Source organism: Dermacentor silvarum, chromosome 7 (genome assembly GCF_013339745.2).
Source record: "Dermacentor silvarum isolate Dsil-2018 chromosome 7, BIME_Dsil_1.4, whole genome shotgun sequence".
In the NCBI taxonomy this organism is placed as follows: domain Eukaryota; kingdom Metazoa; phylum Arthropoda; class Arachnida; order Ixodida; family Ixodidae; genus Dermacentor; species Dermacentor silvarum.
The window spans coordinates 99,441,776-99,459,658 of NC_051160.1; the positions used below are offsets into that span (position 1 = coordinate 99,441,776).

Consider the following 17,883-nt stretch of genomic DNA (forward strand, 5'->3'; position numbering starts at 1 on the left):
GGCTGGTAAACGTGAAAGACAAGCTTCAGAAGACAAAGTTTCCTGGCATCGTCTAGGGGATTCCATGTGAAGACTGCGACTGCGTATATATCGTCCAGACAGGCAATTTCGAGAAGCGTTTGAAGCAGCATGTGAACGATGTCAAAAAGAAAAAAGTCGCATCAAACGCCTTGGCAGAACGTGCAGGTGACGTGGGCCACAGGATTGATTGGGATAACGCCAAGATATTAGAAAAAGAAAGAAATTTGACTTCAAGGCACCAGTTGGAATCCCTCCGGATCCAAATGACAGATAGCACCCTCAATCAGAATGACGGAACCCTCCCCCCCCCCCCCCCCATCTACACGCGCTGCTTACGTCATATTTTAAAACCATATAAACATTGTATCGTACATCCTTGATTTCAATGTGAACAAGGCTCCCGTCAGGGGAGCCAAAACGTCTTTTCTTGTATTTATTCAGTGGTCGGTGTCCTTCTTTTTTTAGCGTTCTTCATGATGCCTCCGGACCAGACGGGCTTCCGCCAAAACCTCGACTTCAGTCTATTTTTTGATCTGTAGTCACAGCCAGAGAGCGCTGTTTCCGCGTTCATGTTTTGTTACAGCGTCATATGATGAAGATTAGCGGCGTAATTGTATAACACGAACGTCAATACAGCAAGCTAAGGCTGGTAATGGACCAACGCATGTCGAGTTGGTGACGGAACACAAAGCTCACGTCGTAGTCTCAATTTCAAAACCATATTCGCGACAAAAACAGAGGGAAAATGCTACCAATACCAAAAAATGACAGAAGCCATCTCATGTTTAAGGTTGATGGTAATTCTATTACAACTGCAGCAATGTAGTGATACAACATAGGCTGCCGTCGAGATGCAGTATACATTATGTGTATATGTAGCAGGGTTCCTGTCTCGCGCTTTCCTGTGGAACCGTCGTGCTATCTAGCGGCGCAGCCGCAAAGTCTAAGCGTCGGGAATGTGTCAGTATACACTCATACAGGATTGTATGAATAATTACGATGCGCGTTCGATTCCGCCTAGCACTGGATACATTTTTTACGATGTTTGCCATTGATAGGTTGCACATATTCAGTGCGCATAGGCACTCACCTGGGTTTGAGCCGAAGAGTTCCATAATGATCTGAACATACCAAGTGGCACATATGCAATGACCCAATTTGTCATCAAATAGGTTAACGGAAGAGTGGAATATTCCCAGTGCCACATGGGTTCATTGAAAAGCGGTACATAACTAGTGTCCGATCCATACCCAAGTTGTTTGGAACTCAGCACAGCAGCCCCACACTCTACCCATTGCACAACGTATTAACCGGTGATCCACGTTGGCACGGGAACGGTCAGTGACATGTCGCGGCAAATGGACAGGCAGATATACAATGGAAAGTACGTGAGACATCCTAATCATTCTAATCGAATAAAATATTACAGGCCAAAGTGTAATAAACTGAAGAAGGTTGCAGCATCAATAACTACATGAACATGAAACATCATTCATAGCGTTAACTTGTGTTTGTGCCGTTGAAATTGTACAATACTTTTTTAATAAAAGTAGAAACACTCGATGACATAATAGAAGCACTTAACCAAAGAATCAGTGTTATTTTTGCCGTTCTTGAAATAGCATATAATGTTCGGCACATGAAAACTCGCAGAGCTTTAAGAAACAAACACCATGAACCAACGCCACCACGAAAGCGTTAAGAACCGACGAAGAAGGCGCGAAGCGCAACCTTGGCACGTGACACCACTTGGGCTACCGCAATGCACTACTAACATAACGATGCCTGTTTTTTCTGATAGCTGAACAATATTCACTCTAAAACAACTTCAACGCAGAAATCTAACTTTTATAAAGTATATAGCTCATTTAGAACGTACTCTTTGTGGACCTCTGATATCGCACCGCATTGCGATCTGCAAGTCACAGCGTACCATCAATGCGGAGCCATATATGAATCGGTGGACGTGCGAGCTTTCGATCTTGAAAAGAAAATTGTTGCGTTCTTTTATCAAAGGTCACGGCTCCACAGAGGCCCGATCACTGGCCCAATCAAGCATCTGCTCCCTTTCCTCTTCCGGAGGTATGCATGCAACTTCTGCGCTTACAAAAAGTTAGCGTGCTGCAATCGATCACTCTGTTTTCGTGAGCCTTCCTCCTCGTTTAGGCTCATGTAGTTCGTTCCCTGCAAATGGCTTCCAAATTCTTGTCATTTTTTTCTAAGCGAATATAATTATATTTAACAATGGCTTGCAGCGTATGGCTTGAAAACAGCTAGGGCTAGCTGTTTTAAAGTGTCTAATTACATCTTGACTCAACGCAAAGAGTTTCTAGCCTATTGAAGCTGTAGCAAGCTAACTAGTAGCTTACTCGTCCATCTATATGTAAGAACGTTTAGCTCGTTTCCTGCAAAAAAAATATGGGGAACCGGAGGGCAATATATTATCAGCTCATCGCATTCGGCGCATTTTATTGGCACTGAATGATCTGCAATATTCAGCAGCGAAAAAGCGCAGCGTACAGGGTTGTCCAATCTTATTACAAACATGGCGCAGCGTGGCCGCGTAGAGTTATTGTATAGGCGCCCCTTGGGCTTAAGGGAACCTATACAGTTAGTACTCGATGGCCGCGCTTCGCGTAGCGCCGGCGCAAACGGTGTGATCACGCATCGAAGCTTAGCGGCGCAGGCGCACAGGGTCTAGAATGTAGGGCTTGGTGTCCTCTGCTCAAGCATAGCGCGCTCCCGCGCTTTAGCAGAGGACACGAAGCCGTAGACCCAACTCGAAGTACCTGTGCGCCTGCGCCGCTTAGCTTCGATGCGCATCCGTGCCGTGTGCGCTGGCGCTGCGCGGACCGCGGCCACAGAGCTACTGTATAGGCTCCCTTTAGCCTAAAGGGATGCTATACAGCTCCTCTACGCGGCCACGCTGCGTCGTGTTCGTTCTAAGAGTGGACGACCCTGTACATCTCAATGTGTGCCGCCCACCGCCTATCCACACTAATGTGGCGACACTGCTGCCACATATATCGCGATTTCGTGGCCAGTACTTGCTGGCCTTCCGCGTTAATAACGTTATTCCTCCGAATTCGCATATGTCTCAGTCTCATAACAATGGAGAAATTGTTCACTGTCTAGCGACTGAGTCAGTTGCTTGGACGCAGCACCTGCCGACGCCGACAATCGTAAGCTAAGTCCCGACGTTAACGCTTCTCATATAACGCATACTACAGCCAAAGCTACACTCTAACAGGCTCAAAAACTCAATATGCCTAAGCTTTTCGAGCCTGTTCGATAATAGTCTGGGCTCTAATAATGGAGGAGATAATTACTGTACGGTATCGTCCGCCATATTATTTTTGGGTGGCGCTTCCTGAACTGCGGATTAAATTCCACCAGTGCGAAAAAATAGTTTACAAAGAAAGCAACCCTACCTACAGCGTACCAGGGTAACGCTTTTTTAAAAATGGTGTGCTGTGCCAGATCAATTAATTTTAATTTACTTAACGCAGGGCCTCAAAAAAAGATAATTTTTATGGGGTGGAGATTGCAGGGGATAACTAAGGTATCTTGGTTTTCATGTTTGGTGTCAGCTCATTCTGGTAGGTTCTTGTTCGTTATATTTTTATTAATGTAATTATAATTTATTCACTTACATTACACTTAAACTAGATTTAATACATTATACGAAGTAAAAGCAAGAAGATAATCATAAACAACCAAAAATCGAGAATTTAAACTAAAATGATTTACAATTCTCTGAGGAAAGGGAAGCAACATTAGTGCAGTAAACCCGCAAATAATTTATAGTACAAAGAGTGATTTGTTAGATGGAGATTAATCGAAAAAAAAACTGCAAAAAAGTTATAGCACCAGTTCAGGTAAACTAAACCACTTCTGAAGATGTTGAAAATGAGAAAATGTATGCTTTAAGAGAATATAACGTGTAGTATTTCGCGATATCCAATGCACATATATTTGTGCGAAATAACATGTGTAATATTACTTAGAAGAAATGTGGCAAATCAATACCGCCAGTTTCCGCCAAAATTGGAAACAACATAGACAAATTTAAAACCTTTACACATCACATGCTCTTGCAGATAGCGTCAAAAAGTGTTTCAGATGAAAAAAATTGCAGAGACCCAACTCTCTCTATAATGTATTTAGAAATTTCTGAGGATATAGGAACTCTCAAATGGATAATAAAGTGTTTATTTCTAGAAGACTAAATACATTAGTGAATAAATACCACAACAATTGCGCGATGTATTGTCAAATAAATTGTTGCTCACATGACGGTGTTACTGTAAGAAGAAAAAAATAAATGGATCAATAGCATTGCATTTCATTCCGATATAATATAGTAATGTGCTTCCTGTAGCATTTCTGTTACATGTAAGGTGAATTTATCATAAAAATTTACTTTGAGGAACCGGAAATTCATTTTCGTCGCTTACAAGTAATAATTACATGACGTTCTCAAAAATGATACCGAACAAATGTTCTAGTGGGCAAATAGTTGTTCCAAAATTGTATATAAATTTATAATTAGTCTACGGCATTGTGTAACGCTGGCTGCTATCTACCTTGACACGTTTCGACTACTTCTGCAGTCAATATTCGTTACCCTTAAAGTGGGATAAATTTTTCATGACAAAAGCCTTATGAAGAAACAGCCATGTTTTTCACTATAAGATAATGCAAGAAGCTACACAGCAACACATTTGCGCCTTCCGTAATCTTTGCATTTAGTATTTGGTGATATGTTGAAGTTGTCTTCGACATCTGAATTGACTATGGCATGAAGTGTGTGCTGTTCTAAGGGCGATTTAGTAAAGGCTTGGATACATCTTTGATAATTGTTTTCATCGGTGGCCAATTAGACTGACTGACTGAATAAACTTTATTGAAACCAGCAAGAGGTGGTGGCTGGCCCTAGGCCTCCCACGTGGGGACGTCGAGGTTTGCCTCGTCGCCGCCTCGCAGTCTTGCTGTGTCGCCCAGAGTTGGTCGTCAATTTGTGCGGATTTCTTACGGCTCCAAGAAACGTGTGCGTTCAGAATCACACTAGTTAGTGACGGCTTCCCTAAACGTAACGCAAGCTAACCTGAAATGACATGCTTTTGTGAACTGCAGACTCGGAAAGCGATGGCAGGGGAGCTATGAACAAGTCATGACTACAATACCTTGGACTCCATTTATTGGCGTTTGGAACCTCTCAATTATGGAGCTGGCTTAGTCTAATTATTGTAATGTCTGCAGTCACACGAGGAAACCTGTCTGCGATGTTTGTAGGGAATCCAGAAAAAACTAGCAGGACCTTCTTGCGAGTCAAGAGGAACATGATGATGCCACTGGTGCTGCTGCTGGTGGTCGCGGTGGGGATGACCGTGTCCCGCCCGATAAGAGACAAAGAGATGAGCAGTTCACCGCACTTCCACTGGACGGAGCCCTTACAACATAGAACGCAGCTGCAAATTTTTGCTAAGGTACGTCGTGAAGCTTTCTAAGTGGCTTTATACACGAAAGGTGCTTGCAAAATATTACTTTTGCTATGAGGTTCTGAATGCTTCAACTGCTCTTTCTTTCCTTTCGTCTTTTTCTGCCTGTTTTGATGCTAAGACGTCCAATGGCCCGTTGAGCGAAAAGCCGGCGTCTGTTTGGAATAGCGAAACGGCACCTAAATTCCAATTGGCTGCGACATGACTGCTGCCACGATAGCGCACCAGGTATTGCGTGAGGGGAGAGCAAATGCGCGAAGCCGGTGCGCGGTCTGTATATATATACACGATATGTGGGCTTATTGATCTGTGCTCGAAAAGATCACGTGCTCGTGACGCCTGCGGCATAAAGGATGTTCCACATCCGCCGCCAAGGTTTCTGATTGGTGGCACTGGCTAACACTCCCAGGGTTCGCTCTAGTAGTAAAAACATAAATACCCCAGAAAGTGGATGGGAAAACGGTGCCGCGGTAGCTCAATGGTAAGAGCATCGCACGCGCAATGCAAAGACGTGGGATCGTTCCCCACCTGCGGGCAGTTGTTTTTTCCACCATTTTCATTTAACAGTTGTCATTTCTTTAATTCATTTAGTAAGCACAAGTAATGTTCCACATGTTGTCCTTGGTTATTGGCTTCTTATGATATGATTACACACACATCATATATATATATATATATATATATATATATATATATATATATATAGCACCCTCACTGGGCTTAGCTCCTGCGGTGGCATGGGACGTCGGCACCGCAGGCTCGGACAGCACGTACCGCACTACTACATTACTCGCAGCGCCAAACTAGAAGGACCCCTATGCGGCTTTCCATTGAACATTATTATTTTCGCATTCACACTCGCAAGATGTGCTTAGATGTTCGTGGATTTTTTTTCTTTTAATATGTCAATTTATTTTACTTTTGTTTACTGCATTAGTTTTTTTCTGTTATCAAGTTTTTGCCTCCTGAATTAGTTCTCGGTGTTATTTGTATTTACGTAGACTATATGATCGCTCACCGCTTTTCTCACCTATTTTTGAATATGTTTAAAAAATCACGATTATGGGTATTACTCCTTCTTTACTTATATTGCATCATGAACTATCTGCAATGGAACGACGAACGCGGTACGATGGCAATAATATGATGATTCAAAAATTATATTGGTGGAATAACAACTAAAACAGGAGGACCATGGAATTAGTACAATGGAAAGACTGCGAATGTGTGAAGGCAATGGCGTGGCGACGAATATATGACCACGATAACGTGACGCCACCGCCGCTATCATGACAATCAGAAGACGAAGCTGGATTGACGGCGATGGAACGCGACCGCAGTGGAATGGCAACGAATACACGATGAGGAATGCATGACTACGATGCAATGACGTTAATGTCACGACAGCATTGTACCTCGATAACAAGTGACTTACGAGTAAGCATTGACTTCGATGGACGACGAAGGTGGAAGCACGGAGGCCTCGTGACGACACTGATGAATGGTTCCTAAATGACGGTAAAGGTGCGACGACGGCGTGACAAAGATGACATGCGGCCATTGGGTGGCTACGAATTGATCATTACGATAGCGGAGGGACGAATATATGAGGAAAGCCGGATGAACAAGTACTGATGAGGATAATAGAACTATCGTTACGGCAGATTGACCATGACCACATCATACCTGGTTGCGCAAGCTAGAAGAGAACTTCGGTCTCTGAGATGGCATGAGAGGCTACATAGATAGAGAAACTCATACTGTTTTATTAGGCAAAGAATACTAATTTATATAATAGGTTGAATACATGGAAATTTCTTACCAGTAGAACAGAAAGCCGCGGACTAAAGTACAGGAGTCTTAAGAAACACGCAACATGTCATGAGATCTCGCAACAGAGTGTAGGGAGAGCAGGAATCACGATGGAGACAGGGAGTAGTGAAGAAAGACGGCGTTTGACTGGCAGGCCCAGCACCGGTCCCGAAAAGTGCAAACCATCCCGACTGATCGCCTGATATCTTATGTAAACGCTTCACCCGTAACTACATATATAAGCACGCACAGTTTCAATAAATATTGAATAAGGTTAAATGGGACCGTTTTTACTACTCAGAAGATATGGCCGGTAGAACCAGTATGGCCGACCGTTAGGCTAGTGTCATACTGCGTTGTCTCTTTCGTCTTGTTTGTGCTCGTCTTATTTGTCGCTATCGTGGCATCGTGACAAAATCCCCGGTGGCGAAAGCGCCAACATGGTGCCCACTAGATGGCGGCCGCATAGTACGGCTTGAGGCGAACCATTGGACGACATCAGATGACATGGACGACGGGGAAGTACCGGCTGGAGCTGTAGGTGACACCACGGTAAGGACCAGAGTACCCGGAGAGGAGTTCTTCCGAGAGGCCCATACACCTTGAAGGCGTCCAAAGGAGGGCGAGGTCACCGGCAGAGAGCAGGACATCAGGATGATGGTTATTCTAAAGTGAATTATGTCTTGCCTGCGGCACACAAAGGCGACGGCGGGAAATACGGCGTGTCTTGGCGGCTGTAGCTATGCGTCGCGAGCGTATTCAGACTGGAACTCGAGAGCAGTTGGCAGAAGGTTGTCGAAAGGCAATGTCGTGTCATGTCGAAAGAGGACATAGAAGGGAGAGTAAAGAGTGGTGTCGTGACGCGAAGAGTTGTACTCGAACGTCACAAATGGGAGGGTGGCGTCCCAGTCACGATGATGTGAAGAGATATACATCGAGAGGATATCTGTAAGTGTTCGGTTCAGGTGTTCAGTGAGGCCGTTCGTTTTAGGATGGTATGCTGTCGGTAACTTGTGTTTCGTGGCACAAGAAAGAAGTGTGTCTTCGATAACCCTATAGAGAAAAAGCAGCGGCTCCTCTCTGTGAGAAGCTGGTACGGCCGCATGGTACGGCTTGAGGCGAACCATTGGACGACATCAGATGACATGGACGACGGGGAAGTACCGGCTGGAGCTGTAGGTGACACCACGGTAAGGACCAGAGTACCCGGAGAGGAGTTCTTCCGAGAGGCCCATACGCCTTGAAGGCGTCCAAAGGAGGGCGAGGTCACCGGCAGAGAGCAGGACATCAGGATGACGGTTATCCTAAAGTGAATTATGTCTTGCCTGCGGCACACAAAGGCGACGGCGGGAAATACGGCGTGTCTTGGCGGCTGTAGCTAGGCGTCGCGAGCGTATTCAGACTGGAACTCGAGAGCAGTTGGCAGAAGGTTGTCGAAAGGCAATGTCGTGTCATGTCGAAAGAGGACATAGAAGGGAGAGTAAAGAGTGGTGTCGTGACGCGAAGAGTTGTACTCGAACGTCACAAATGGGAGGGTGGCGTCCCAGTCACGATGATGTGAAGAGATATACATCGAGAGGATATCTGTAAGTGTTCGGTTCAGGTCTTCAGTGAGGCCGTTCGTTTTAGGATGGTATGCTGTCGGTAACTTGTGTTTCGTGGCACAAGAAAGAAGTGTGTCTTCGATAACCCTATAGAGAAAAAGCAGCGGCTCCTCTCTGTGAGAAGCTGGCGAGCAGATCCGGTGTGGAAGAGGATATCTTGGAGCAGGATGTCTATGACGTTGGCCGCGCAACTGGTCGTTTGACGGCGTAGTGGGTTGAATAATCTGTTGCAACGGCGGTGCACTCATTTCCAGCTCCTGTAGGGAAACGGCCAACAATGTCGTCGAGGCCCACATGATAAAACAGTTTGGTGAGGATATCAATTGGCTGGAAGGGGGGGGGGGGGCTATGTTAGCAATGCTTCCCTTGTGTTCACGCTTGCATCTTCAAATAAGATTGCCACGCTCGCAGACACTCACTTTCCTTTTTATGTTTGCGCCCATGTGATTGGTTGTAAATGCGGAAAAAGCTGGTTTGGCAAAAATAAACGGCATTGTCTTCCGGGCCTCGGTGCTGGTCATCCGTTCCTCGGTAACTGGTGGCCGTGCTACCGCCGAATACGTAACAAGGATTCCAGCCGGAATCAAAGCAGCCTTCTTACGACGTAGGCACGGTTCGTAAGCATCGACATTACGTTGCATGGTACGGTAGACTCGAGGCCAGAAATATCGTCGCCGGATACGATCGTACGTCCTGGAAACACCCAGGTAGCCAGGAGTGGGAACATCATGGAGCTGCTCGACCACAGTCGCCCGGAGATGAGAGGGAACGACTATCAGCAGTTCGTGTTCTTCTGAGTGCATATTTCAGTGGTATAAGATGAAATCTTAAATGAAGTATATGCAAAGTGAAGGGTCTGACGGGTCAGAACGAAGGCGGCTTATGAGGTCGCGAACACGTGTATCACGCTCTTGCTCCTCGGCGATGTGGTGGAAGGCGGAGAGGGTGAATATACCAGCATGGTGCATTATTGGAGCCAGGAGCATCAACGGAGTGCCAATACCGGCAATCTGCATCCTGGTGTAGCCTACCGGATTTGTACACCACTGTGTAGGTGAGTTCTTGAAGATGTAGTGCCCAGTGCTCTAGATTATCCGTGGGATCTATAAGTGTCGAGAGCCAACATAGAACGTGATGGCCCGAGGAAACAGTGAAAAGTCGGCCGTACTTATACAGCCGGAATTTGCCCACTGCCCGTACGAGTGCGAGGTAGTCGCGCTCTGTAATGAAGTAATTGCGTTGAGCGTGATAAAGCAAGCGACTCGCGTAAGCAATAACTCTCATTCTCGCGTTGACACTGAGTTAAAACAGTGCCCTTTCCATCCCCAGTAGCATCTGTGTGGACCTCTGTTGGCGCAGATGGGTCGAAGTGAGCAAGAATTGGCAGACTAGTGAGCAGGGGGACAAGGCGATGGAAGTCAGCAGCTTGGTCAGGACCCCATGAAAAAGGGACGCCTTTCTTGAGAAGGTCAGTCAGAGGCCGAGCAATGTACGCAATATTTCTCACAAATCGACGTAAATAAGAGCACAAGCCTACAAAGCACATGTCGGAAGAGGAAAATCGAGAACAGCAGGAACATTTGAGGTATCGAGGCAGACGCCAAATGAATCGACGAGACGAGTCAGGATAGTAATTTGGTGGGGACCAAAGTTCCGTTTCGAAGAATTCAATTATATCCCAGCAGCACTCCATACTGAAAGAATCGCAGTGGTTCCACTCCTGCGCCAACTGCGCCAAAGTGCGCCAAGTGGGATTTACTGCGCCATCCTGATACAATCAACGAAAATTGCGTCTCGCATTTGACGGTGTCTATCGCCAACAATTCCACCACCGGGGATTTAAAACGTGCAACGTGATGATAGGGCGAGCCTTAGTTGCAACCTTAGCTGCGAACAGGAGACGAAACAGCACGAGCGCGTACGTCCCGATTAAGCCACAGCGCCGCGCACGGCGCCGACGCGTTGTCTGCCTTCCAAGGCGGCTCGACGGCAAAGTGCGGTTTCTGCTGAGGCTCGTGGCTTCAGGGTCAATTGGCGATTCATCGGCGGACGTTATCTACTCCGGAAACGCAGCTAGTACACTAGAACCCCGCTGATACGTTTTTCGTGAGACCGTAAAAAAAACTCCAGCAGCCGGGAAACGCCATAGCCGAAAACAGGAAAAATGTAGAAATGACAATATAGTGTTGAACTGCGGACGATGTTATTTGAATTCTTACGTGTGAAAAAAATTGTAGTTTCGCCCGAAAGCCGAACCATCGATTGTGATTGCAAATTAGTAGGCAGCTATACAAAGTAAGTAGTATAGTAGTTTTATCATCCATATAAACTTGTAAACATTCGCTTATTACCTATATTAACAAGCCTGGTCTCAGCGCGCACAGGCAAACAACACGCTGTCAAACGCTGGCGTGAGGATGCGCCGCAGCAGCAGCGAACGATGTGACCCTACTGGGCCGGTATTTTGTAGCGATGCCTTTCCGATGATAATGCCTTTTCGCGTTTTTCGCCCTTGGTCAGTGGTTAGAGCGACGGTCCGCTCACGTTATCAGCGAGATAAGCCGGCCGTGAGTGGTGGATCATGACTGTAGTATAGTATAAGGCATAAGGCATCGCCACAAAATACCGGCCCAGTGGTGTCTATCGCTCCCCCGCAAACTGAGTGCCGAGAACACACAGGGCCGCTATTTTGTAGCGATGCCTTATGACTTATTCTATATTAGTCTTATCAATCACCGATCACAGCCGGTTGATCCCATTGATAACGCGAGCGGACCGTCACTCTGACCACTGACAAAGCGCGATAAGAGCGAAAAGGCATTATTACAGGAAAGGCATTGATAGAAAATACCGGCCCAGCACGCGCAAAGCTACGAGCCGCTGACGGACCTGCACTTCCTAGACTGCCCCCAACGTAGATCGCCTTCAAGATACGGCCATCGCGACCGCGCGCCGCTGCGCAGTACGCAGTTGATGCCAGAGTACAACGCCGCTCGCTCTCCCTCCCTCGCTCCCTCGCCGATGCCTCGAGCGGGAGGGAAGAAGGTGCGCTTCCTCACTGCTTTTCTTTCTTGCGCGCGCGAGATTTGGCCGCAGTTGTCGGCTCCCCTTGCATGCTTTAACTCGCACATACAGCGTAAGGCGCGGGGCGACGGCGTTATAGCCCTTGGAATTTATACGGCACATCTATGCGCCAAAACCAAATTTAGGGCGCCAACACGTCATAGACACCAGCTTTAGATAGCAAATACGAATGTCCAAGGCCATGCTTTTGCTGGTGTAAACCAAAAATACGTCATAGGTGTCGCCCCCGGCACTTTGGGCAGCCAATCCCATCGTCAAGCCACCAAGCCAAGCTACATGAAAAGTCACAATGGCCGCTCAGGCCATCGCGGGGTGGCAGTTTGCAACGCATGATGCGCGAACGGTCCCACTTTTGCGACGCAACAGCGGGGTAATCAATGCATTGGGTCCTATGGGAGCTAGGCTGAGACCGGCTGAAAACGACGTAAGAGCCGGGAAAACGCAGCACGCGGGAACCCAACAGCGGGGTTCTATTGTAGCTGGTTTGAAGCACAGCATGACATCTGATTATAATAACTGCATGCCGCCAATCTGTCCATCATTTCTGTTTCTGGATATACCGAATGACATCTGGGAAAGCTAGCAATATATGAAACGATATCAATTTGTGTGTGTGTGTGTGTGTGTGTGTGTGTGTGTGTGTCGCATGCACAGAAGAGCATTCTTTTACTCCACGACATCTGCAATGGATGGAAATGCTTACCAAGCTTAATTGTAAGAACGTACGAATTTTTCAGGTCTTTGAATGTAAATGGCAATTCGCTTTTTCGAAATACTTCAGGATGTGAAAAATTAGCTGCTGCCAAATGCCAAATTTCCTGTTCCAACGTGCTCCAAAACTAAATTTATAATGCTCCAAAAATTGATCCAAATCAGAAGCCCGCAGTAGCATCACAGGAATTGACGAAAGGCCTTCAAGGTGTGTCGCGAAGGTCCGTGAGAACACGATGACGTCGTCGAGGTGACAAAGGCATATAGACCACTTAAAGCTGTGCAATAGCGTGTCCATCCTGCGCTCAAACGCGGCTGGAACATTGCACAAGCCGGACGGCATGACTCGAAACTGATAGTCTTCTCATGATCCATGTCGTCGATGGCAATCGGCCAGCAACGCGAGCGCAATTTTATTGATGAAAAAGACGTCGCACCCTGACGTCGCACCATCGCACCGGTAATCCAACGCGTCGTCTATGCGTGGCATTGGATTGGACACCATTTATCTTGATTAGATGTTTGTAATCTATACAGAATCTCAAGGAGTCCTTTTTTAGAAGACAACAGGAGAAGCCCACGGGCTCGACGATGGTTCAATGGTGCCCTTAGTAGGCATCCTATCAACCTCCTGTTGTATCACTCGGCGCTCGAAGTGGGACACGCGATGGGGCAGTCTGTCAAGAGGGGGTGAAGTATCCTATCCTGTACAAGAAGGCAAGGGAGGTTTGACACAAAGGCTGACCGTTCATGTCAAAAATGTCGCAATAAGATGTGGGCAGATGACGAAGATCGTCGGTTTGTGTGGGAGAAACGTCCAGGGCTGTCATCTTGGTAATTTCGTCGTGCGCAGGGGGCGACGTTGTGGAATGAGCGTTGCGGGCGGTGGAAGAGTTGGTGGAAGGCTGATGAGGCGACAGGTAAAAAAGTTCGTGCTCGTGCGGTGGCGACAGTGTGGACAGAGTGTTCACTTTGGGTATTACCTCAGCGCAGACTCTAAAATTCCGAAGCGGAAGATTAGTTTTTTTAACCGATGTGGTCACAACGGTGCGAGGAAACGACACGCTGTGACGACGTAGTCACCATCCGGTACTCAGGGGTTGCGCACAGCTGCGATACAGGGCAGCGCCTGCGGTGGTAGACGAAGAAGGTCGGTACAACAGAACTGGATCTGCCCTGAGTCGGGAAGGTCGGTAACAACAGAGAAGTCAAGTTGGATTATACCAGCCGAGCGGTTAATTATACCTGAGTGAGCAGATAACCCAAGTAACAATGTAACAAAGGATCTCCCAAGTAACAAAGGACCCAATAAAGAAACGGCAAAACATGAAAGGGTCGAACTCGAGAGATCAGATAGAATTCGCTGAAATGTGGAAACTGATCAGCAAGAAGAAGGTAAGGTATATCCGAAAATATAACGTGGAAAAGTATGGGGAAACAGTAAAACATGGACGCAGCACGAAATCAGTGAGAAGAAAACTTGGCATAGGACAAGGAAAAATGTATACACTGAACGATAAGCAGGGTGATATCATCAGCAATCTCGATGACACAGTAAAAGCAGCGGAAGAATTCTATACTGACCTGTACAGTGCCCAGAGCAGCCAAGCTATTTTCATTCTAAGTAGTGATTAACAGAATACAGAGGTTCCTTCTATAACTAGCGATGAAGTTAGAAGGGCCTTCAAAGACATGAGTAGGAGAAAAGCTGCTGGAGAAGATGGAATAACAGTCCATTTAATTAAAGATGGAGGAGATATAACGCTTGAGAAGCTTGCGGCCCTTTATACCCAATGCCTCACGACTTCAAGTCTACCAGAAAGCTACAAGAACGCCAACATTATACTCGCCATAAGAAGAGAGACGTTAAGGTATTGAAGAATTATAGACTCATTAGCTTCCTTGGAGTATTGTATAAAATATTCACCAAGATAATTCCCAATAGAATCAGGACAACACTTTACATCAGCCAACCAAGAGAAGAGGCTGGCTTCAGGAAGGGATATTCTATGATAGATCACATCCATGTCATCAATCAGGTAACATAGAAATCTGTGGAGTACAACCAACCTCTCTATATGGCTTTCATAAATTATGAAAATGTATTTGATTCAGTAGAGATACTATCAGTCATAGAGACATTGCGTAATCAAGATATTTGATTCAGTAGATACACCAGTAGTCATAGAGACATTGCTTAATCAATAAATAAAGGAGGCATGCGTGAATATCTGGGCAAATATCTACAAAGATTGGACAGCAACCTTGGTTTTCCACAAGAAAAGCAGAAAGTTACCTATCAAGAAAGGGGTCAGGCAAAGAGACACAATCTCTCCAATGATAATACACTGCTTTCTTAGAAGTATTCAAGCTCTCAGACTGTGAAAGCTTAGGAGTGAGGATCAATGGCGAATATCTCAGCAACCTTCGGTTTGCAGATGACATTGTCCTATTCAGAAATAATGCAGACGAATTACAGCAAATGATTGAGGACTTTAACAGAGAAAGTGTAAGAGTGTAGTTGAAGATTAATATGCAGAAGACAAACATAATGTTCAATAGCATGGCAAGGGAACAAGAATTAAGGATCGCCAGCCAGCTTTTAGAGTCTGTAAAAGAGTACGTTTATCTAGGTCAATTACTGACAGGGGGCCCTGATCATGAGAAAAAATTTACTGAAGAATAAAATTGGGTTGGAGTGCATAGGGCAGGTATTGCCAAATCCTGACTGGGAGCTTGGCACTGTTGTTGAAAAGTGTACAGTCATTGCATTCTACCGGTAACAACACATGGGGCAGAAACGTGAAGGTTAACAAAAAAGCTCGAGAACAAGTTAAGGACCGCACAAAGAGCGATGGACCAAAAAAATGTTAGGTCCAAAAAATGTTAGGACCAAAAAATGTTAGGAAGCGTTAAGAGACACGAAGAGAGTGGTGTAGATCAGAGAGTAAACAGGGATAACCAATATTCTAGTTGACATTAGGAGGAAAAAATTTCACCATCTTCCCGTAGGGGAACCCTGAGTAGTATGGGAACCAGCCATGGGGTCGACTCAAGTTCCCATTTGTTTTCAGATCGGCCTGTCGCCACTGCCGTTTCGTGGCAGCCGCTCGAGCCCTCTTCTCCGCGGCGCTGTCCACGGCGCTGGCGTTGACGCTGGCGAGAGGACGAAGTGAATGATGATGAGTGGGCGAAGCACCTGGGGATCATTCATGCAAAACGCCGGTATCGTTCTCCGGAATCCGGAAGCTGGCTTCCGGACCCGGAACCAGAAATGGAACCGGAAGTGGAACCGGAATCGGAAGTGGAACAGGAAGTGGACGCCGCACGGCGGAGGGAGACAGGGAGTCACATAGCCCCGAGCATAAGATGCTTCGCATCTAAAAATGGAGCTGGGCAGGTCATGTAATGCGTAGGATGGATAACCGTTGGACCATTAGAGTTACAAAATGGATACTAAGAGAAGGGAAGCGCAGTCGAGGACAGCAGAAAACAAGGCGGGGTGATGAAGTTAGGAAATTTGCAGGCGCAAATTGGAATCAGCTAGCGCAAGACAGGGCAGGGCTAATTGGAGATCGCAGGCAGAGGCCTTCGTCCTGCAGTGAATATATATATATATATATATATATATATATATATATATATATATAGGCTGGTGACGATGATGAGCAGATAAGGAATCAAGGCCAAGGATCACGTCCGGAAGGCAATGGTCAAGTACTTGGAACAAAACAGATCTGTGGCGACCGCTTACGCTGACACGAGCGGCACACATTTCCAGCACAGCTGGAGTTCCCCCATCATCGACTTGTAATACGCGGGACTCGGCAGGTATGAGCACTTTGTTGAGCGGCTTCTGAAGATCAGCGCTTATGACTGAGATGTGTGTGCCGGTGTCGATTAGGGCGGTTACAGGTAGAGCATCACCTTCTATGGCGATTAGGTTCTCACCTGTCGGAAATGTAAGGAGAGGACTTGCAGGCCGGGGGTGCAATGCAGCGTCACCTCCGAGAGCTGCATCCGTCAGTTTTCCGGGAATGAGCGTGCAGAAGGGTGCGGCGATGAAAGGCGACTCGAGTGTCTGCTGGACGCAGAAGGGCCATGATCATGGTATGTTGGGTCATTCGGAGCATCAAATGGCAGATGCTGGTTGTCATTGTAGTGTTAGTAAAACGTGTAGCATGAAAACGACGGCTAACGATGAGGTCAATAGCGGGTAATGTGCCCCACGCCGGTACAATGATAGCGTACGGGCTCGTGGTCAGGTGTTCGCCATTGGGGCGGATCTCGATAGTGTCGAAACGTCGTTCGAGGTCGAAGAACAGGGGCAGTAGGTCTAACCGAAGGGCCGCTTAAGCTTTCAACATTTACAAAACTATGGTTTTATGGGATAGCGTGTATGTTAACGTGTAGTCTATATTTCCTTTGCGCATTTTCATAGATTACCATGAAAAAGGACTGTAGTACATATTAGTTGGTGTGTTAACGGAACTCTCTCTTTATTTAAATAGCAGTGACAATTTAGAACGCATTCTCCTTGTGATATGTAGGTCAGGATAAAGCTAATGCCTAACCCTTCTGGCACTGTGCCAATTGTAACACATAGGATATTTAACGAATGGTAATAAATAAACACTTTGCAAACGTACTTAGGTATTTCGAATTGCGATTATTAAGGTGCGATGGTGTAATTAGTTATTTGAAGTATTAAAGAATGAGAAATATATATATTATCCGGTGGTTTTCGTTTAGTTAGTGATCACAGGGGCCATGGCCTTATGTTCGCTACGGTGCACCGCCATAGGGTGTACGGCAAATGTTGGCACGTTCTTTATAAACACGTCATAAACAGTTGTGCGCGTTGTTTGTGTGACTACAGTGCCTAGAATATACTATATTCTAGGCACTGTAGTATGACCGCACACAACCGCTGTCAAAACTCTGGCTACGTGACGAATGGCTAAACGCCGTTGTCAACACTGTTAGGTGAGATGCGGGCGAGAGCCCAGAAAGAGTCGGCGGCAGAGGCTGGCAGGGCTGCGCGCATGAGCCGCAGTGGGAGAGCGGGCACGCACACGCACAATCTAGGGTGCCTCGATACCTCCTCGCCCACAACTCCCCTTCCACTGGGAAGTCACGTTTGCTCTCCG

The 17,883-nt window shown here is 46.4% G+C and overlaps 1 protein-coding gene across 12 annotated transcripts in view; it reads left to right on the forward strand.

The window, feature by feature from the left end:
• Nucleotides 1-5,307: 5,307 nt before the first annotated feature.
• Nucleotides 5,308-17,883, forward strand: part of LOC119459033 (sphingomyelin phosphodiesterase) — a 145,535-nt gene continuing 132,959 nt past the window's right edge. For 6 of the 12 annotated variants that reach the window (XM_049671072.1, XM_049671071.1, XM_049671070.1 and 3 more), the window contains exon 1: nt 5,308-5,510. In XM_049671072.1, coding sequence (XP_049527029.1) covers nt 5,364-5,510 — 147 coding nt within the window. In that variant the 5' untranslated portion in view covers nt 5,308-5,363. The remainder of the gene's footprint in view (nt 5,511-17,883) is intronic. The other 6 variants (XM_049671066.1, XM_049671065.1, XM_049671075.1 and 3 more) reach the window with 2 other exon arrangements.